The sequence below is a fragment of the Lycium ferocissimum genome, chromosome 2 (genome assembly GCF_029784015.1).
Source record: "Lycium ferocissimum isolate CSIRO_LF1 chromosome 2, AGI_CSIRO_Lferr_CH_V1, whole genome shotgun sequence".
Taxonomy (NCBI): Eukaryota; Viridiplantae; Streptophyta; class Magnoliopsida; order Solanales; family Solanaceae; genus Lycium; species Lycium ferocissimum.
In genome coordinates this window covers 8784991-8790649 of record NC_081343.1, presented here as the reverse complement: position 1 = coordinate 8790649, position 5659 = coordinate 8784991, and the positions used below count along the sequence as shown (strand labels likewise).

Below are 5659 nucleotides of genomic sequence, written 5' to 3'. Positions count from 1 at the left end.
CAAATACTAGAAGGAATAACCCAAATGTCTGCTATGGTCCAACCAATAGCACACCTATACTCGTGCAAAATCTCCACTAATTGCTTAATTTGTTTCTCAGTCAGTAATGCTGAAATAATCACGAGCAATATCTTATTCGAACCAAAGAACTCATACCTCAAGTGTGATGGAAGCTGCTTAAGCTTAAGCTTTGGTGGCTCAATAATAGAAGGTTTCGTTGGTGGAATGGTTTTGTTTTCAAGGTCAAGATCAAGCTTTCTTGGGTGGTAAGTGTAAGAACCCAAACCCTCAAGCGCATTTACAATTTCCACGTAGCCTTCCATATCATCAGTGTCAAAGTTCACCAGAATCGCAGCAAAAACTTCTCCCAAACTTTCTTCTTCCATTTTATGTTCGACAGCATCATCAATCCCATCAAATGAATCAATAACCGAGATATTCTCATAAGCACTTGGCAACTTCATCCCTTTACTTGCTTGGAAAGTCACCTCTTCATCATTCACTCAAAACTTGATTTCATTCTTTTCAGAGTCTATAAGCGCTCTGCCCATAGCAAGGAAGAGTCTTCCTAAGATGATGGGAATATCTTTATCAACCACACAATCCAGAATAACAAAATCAGCAGGCAACATGAACTTACCCACTTGCACCAACACATGATCTACAACCCCAACTAGCTTCTTGATGGATCTGTCCACCATTTGTAATCACATAGAAGTTGGTCTAGGCATTCCCAATCCAGATTACTTGAAACTAGCAAAGGGCATTAAATTGATGCTCGCCCCATTATCACATAGAGCACGACCAAATGCATGAAGCCTAATATTACACGGAATGGTAAACGCCCCTGGATCTCCCTTTTTCTGAACTGTGGTGGAAGCAATAATCGAACTCACGCGGTGGGATAAATTCACTATCTCATGTTGAACAGACCTCTTCTTCGTAAGCAGGTCTTTCACAAACTTAGTAAATCCAAGCATCTCTTTCACAACATCTAGGAATGGAAAATTCACCGTTTTAGTTTCAGCGGTGATCAGAACTTTTGACATTAGCATCATCATTCTTCTTTGCCAACCTGCGAGAAAGGGAGGTTTTGCTTTGTACATACGAGTCAAAGGGCGAAGAACCCCTTTTATACATTTCCCTACTGTCGGTAGCAACCTCTGGAATATCAGTGACTTTTTCTTCACCACGGACCACATCATCCACAATAGGCACATCAGACTGCATCTCTTCTACCTCATTAATTGGATCTAGGTCAACCACCTTCTTGTCAGCACTTTGAAGTATTTTATCTCTTTTCGTCTTGTGCAATAGTAAAAGTACGCTCCGAAAGGGTTTGGAATAATATCACCAGGAAGTCCTCCCTTTCTAGCAGGAAGTTGCTTTCTAGAAAGGTCACACATTTGCTATCCAAGGTTTTGAATAGCCGCTGTGTGAGAAACCACTGTCTTTGACAGCCAGATAATATCTTTTCAATATTTGTCTGACTTGCCAATACTTTTTTAAGCATTGACTCCAACTTCGAATTACCTTGATCATTAGACTGCCCTTTTGGTGGAATGTAAGGGTTGGAACTTCTGTTTCCAAAGTTACCATTGTTGTTGTTGTATCTACCTTGGTTTGCTCCATCATAGTTATTATTGCAGTTCCCTTGGTTGGTGTTGTAGTTCCCTTGGTTGTGGTTGTATGCACCCTGCCTTTGTTGAGGTCTCCAGTATCTTTGAATTGGCCCAGGAACATCCCCTTTCGCAATGTAGTCTGCATATTGAACATTCTCAACTGGCGGAGGGGGACCCTCGTGATATGGACCCTCTTGGACTTGGTACATTCCGGGCGGCGTGCACCTAAGATATCTTCGCAAATGTTTACCTTCTTCGATTCTATCATCGAATCTCTTCGTCGATAAAGAGATATTAGTGGCCAGTTGTGTCAATGTCTGCTGCGTCTCCTGGTTATCCTTCATAATATTTTGGATCAATGGTATCCCAAGTGATAATCCATCAGAATAACTCGAGTGCCATGCTTGACTATGCGTAGTCAATCGATCAATTATATCAGTAATAACAACATAGGACTTATTCATGAAACTTCCACTAGCAGCATTATTGGCTATTGCTTGAGTCATAGGATCAAACCCTCTGTAGAACTTCTACTTCAGAATATGATCTGGGAAACCATGGTTCGGACTCCTATCCAAATATTCTTTGTACCTCTCTCAAGCTTCAAAAAGTTGCTCCTCATGATGTTGTTTGAACTCGTAAATATGATCACGAATCTCTACTCTTTTACTCGGGGGTACCATTTCTTCAGAAACACTTTGACCATCTCTTCCCGTAGCAATAGAGTTTCGGGGCGACTTTATGAACCATTTTCTCACCTCTCCGACTAATGAATATTTGAAGAGTTTCGAGTAATAGCTTCTTGAGTCGCTCAAAATATGATGAGAGCATCCTCGGAAGTTTGTTATATGCGGTGAGGATCATCATTGATTGCATTCGAAAGTATCCCTCTTGTTTGAGCATATGATAAAGGATTTGTTATATTAATAGTAGCGAGGTTACATGAACTATTACGGATACGAAGTCTTCCAATATACGACTTCCCACCAAAAATTGAAGCAAGTTATGTTGTCCATGATGGGATTGTAGACAAACAAGGTGTGTTGGAATAGGACAAAGACTTTAAGAAGAGTAAACACTATTTAGTAATTTCAAGTAAGGGTATGGTGCCCAACGGACCCGCGTTGTATTTATTTGGGTATGTTGTTGTTGTTGTTGTATTCCCCGACAATATGAATTTTGATATGCTCAAATTACACCTTTTAATAGCGTAAAGCGGACGATGTCAAATATAGTAACCCAACAAGGTTGGGGTCGAATCCCATAGAGAATATGGTGTGAAAATTTTACTAAACAAGTATTATACTAATCTTGCGGTCCTAGTGTATTCCAGAAAAAGGGTTTTATAAGAGTTTTGGTTTGTGGACTAATTTAGAGTGACTAGTAATTGAATTGTAAATATATGGGTAAAAAGAACCAAGGTTGTGTCCCTATCAGATAAAGTGTATGATCATAGGTATCGATCTTCATATACTTCTAATCGATCGTTTGTATGTATGCATTTAACATCTATATGAATCTAGACTATTTTCCAATAAGAAAAGATTATATATTTCTATGCTTTTCCCAAAGATAAGAAAGTATGCATGAAGAACGGTTAATTATGCCAAGTAAATTCCTCTTATTCCTAAGTGAATTTATTAAACAAGGTTTAAAGCCTTGAGTTCTTGTTATTTGTTCTTACCAAACCCTAGTTATTTTCCCAAATAAACCAAAGTTTATAGCGTTAGCTAATGTTTGCATCCACTAACTATATGATGAAAACGAAGATAAAATAAACCCTAACAATCCATTGTGCGTATATCAATCAGAATCCCCTACCACAAGACACCCATCCTTGGGTTCACAACCTTAGTAAAGGCGTTTAGCTACTCATAGAAGAAGAAGAACAATAAAAATAAGTAATTGAGATCATAATGCTTACGAATGATTGATTTGAATTCAAGAGAATATATTTGCAATTGTTTGTAATCCCAAAAGACTTCCAAAAGTATGAGTATTCAATGCTAAGAAAAACAAAACTGAAATCTAGTAAATTGTGGCATACAAGAAACCTACATCAGGTATTTATAAGAGTCTAAGTAGTGAAAAACATGTTGACAAAATTGCCCCCGACGGATCAGCATACGGACCGTAAATATTATACAGTCCGTAAAATCTGTAGTTCCTGTCTGTGAAATCTCTTTCTGCAGCTCAGATCTACGCTCCAGTTTGACGAACCATAAATATTTTACGGTCCATATAACTGGTCCGTAAATTCTTCTTTCAGTTGAGATTTCATGTAACTGATCTACGGTGGGATTTACGGACTGTAAATAATGTACGGTCCGTACTTTTACGCCGTGAATATCCTCTTCAAGTATGAGACTTCTCTGTCACTGATCTACGGTTGAATTGACGGTCCGCAAATATTATACGGTCCGTCTTTTTGCTCCGTAAAATCCCAGCTTCAGTTATTTCTCTTTCTTGAATATCTCTTTAAGCCATTTTCATGACTTTCAACACAAACACGATAAATACCTGCAACATAACACAAACACATCAAAAGACCCAAACTTGCTTGAAAAACAAGTAAAACTCGGTGTCAAAAAGTATCAAATGTGTCAGAATTTCACGATACATCAGCCATACCCGTATGTGCAACAAAAAATATAATGTACCAAAACACAACAGCAACTCCGGCATAATGAGAGTGCTCCAGTATCAGCTGATCAACAACCTACGAAGGCAGATCATTAACTTGTCTACCTGAATTTGCGAGCATGAAACGCAACGTCCCCCAGGCGAAAAGGGTGTCAGTACGAACAAAGTATTGAGTATATAAGGCATGAAAGTAACATAAAGGAGACATGAAAATATGCAGGATAAACAGAATGCAACCTGTACTACCTCTGAGGGCCAATGATATGCATAAGTACTGTATATATGCGTATATAACGCCTGATCATACATATATATATATATATATATGCGTATATAAGCCTGTCAAGCCTCTGTGGGCATCCCATCATACCATATCGGCCTCTGTGGGCATAAGCATCATCATATTGGCCTCTGGGGGCATATTCATCATCATATGACGGTCGGGTGGTAGTACGTATATAACGCGCATGCGCCTTCCATACCCCATATAGATATAATATAAGTATACACGTATATATAACGCACGTAGGGTCATAGTATGTGCATATATATATATATATATATATATATATATATATATATATATATATATATATATATATATATATACGGGGGCGTTATATACACGTATACTATATATAAGACCCAAACTTGCTTGAAAAACAAGTAAAACTCGGCGTCAAAACATCGAATGTGTCGGAATTTCACGACACATCAGCCACATCCCCTGTATGTGCAACAAAAAATATAATATACCAAAACACAACGGCAACTCGGCATAATGGGAGTGCTCCGGTATTAAATTTGAACAACAACCTACGGAGGCAAATAAATACTCAGGTATTTATTTAGGTCATGAAAATGGCTTAAAGAGATATTCAAGAAAGAGAAATAACTGAAGCTGGGATTTTATGGAGCAAAAAGAAAACCGTATAATATTTACGGACCATCAATTCACACATATATGCATATAATGCAATGCATGAATATGATAAGAGTGCATCCTGAATCAGTCGAAGTGACGTAAGGTCGTTAAACGTCCGATCATCATTATGAAATAGCATTTTCATCATCATGTGACTCTATAAAAATACTGAATCTAAAGAAGGACTTACTATGAACAATATCATTCGAACATGAATCAACATAGGACATCTCTAGCTGCTAAGAATAGAATCATTATGGATAGCGTTACATTTACGTTTCGTTATGAGGATCATTCCAAAAGAAAGAAAGTTAGCCTTAACATGCCTGAAGTCGTCAACTCAATCCCACAACAAATCTATTGGACTTGTTGCTCCCAATGTAATGCAAGTATACGCGGTCGTACAAGTAATATAGGATTGTTAAGTCCAGATATCGTACCCACAGAGACTTATGATTAACTATTTACT

At 38.0% G+C, this 5659-nt stretch overlaps 1 protein-coding gene across 1 annotated transcript; it reads right to left on the bottom strand.

Moving 5' to 3' along the window:
- Nucleotides 1–503: 503 nt before the first annotated feature.
- On the bottom strand, nt 504–980 carry LOC132047407 (uncharacterized). Its single transcript, XM_059438454.1, has 2 exons — nt 748–980; nt 504–690 (listed from the first exon to the last, which is right to left on the bottom strand). The coding sequence occupies exons 1-2, from the start codon at nt 978–980 to the stop codon at nt 504–506; spliced, it is 420 nt and encodes a 139-aa protein (XP_059294437.1).
- Between the last annotated feature and the right edge of the window lie 4679 nt (nt 981–5659).

Coding starts and splice junctions, on each gene's coding strand:
- LOC132047407 (XM_059438454.1), bottom strand. CDS start 980: ATGCTTGGATTTACTAAGTTTGTGAAAGACCTGCTTACGAAGAAGAGG. Junction 691..747: donor ATGCCCTTTGCTAGTTTCAA/GTAATCTGGATT, acceptor AATGGTGGACAG/ATCCATCAAGAAGCTAGTTG.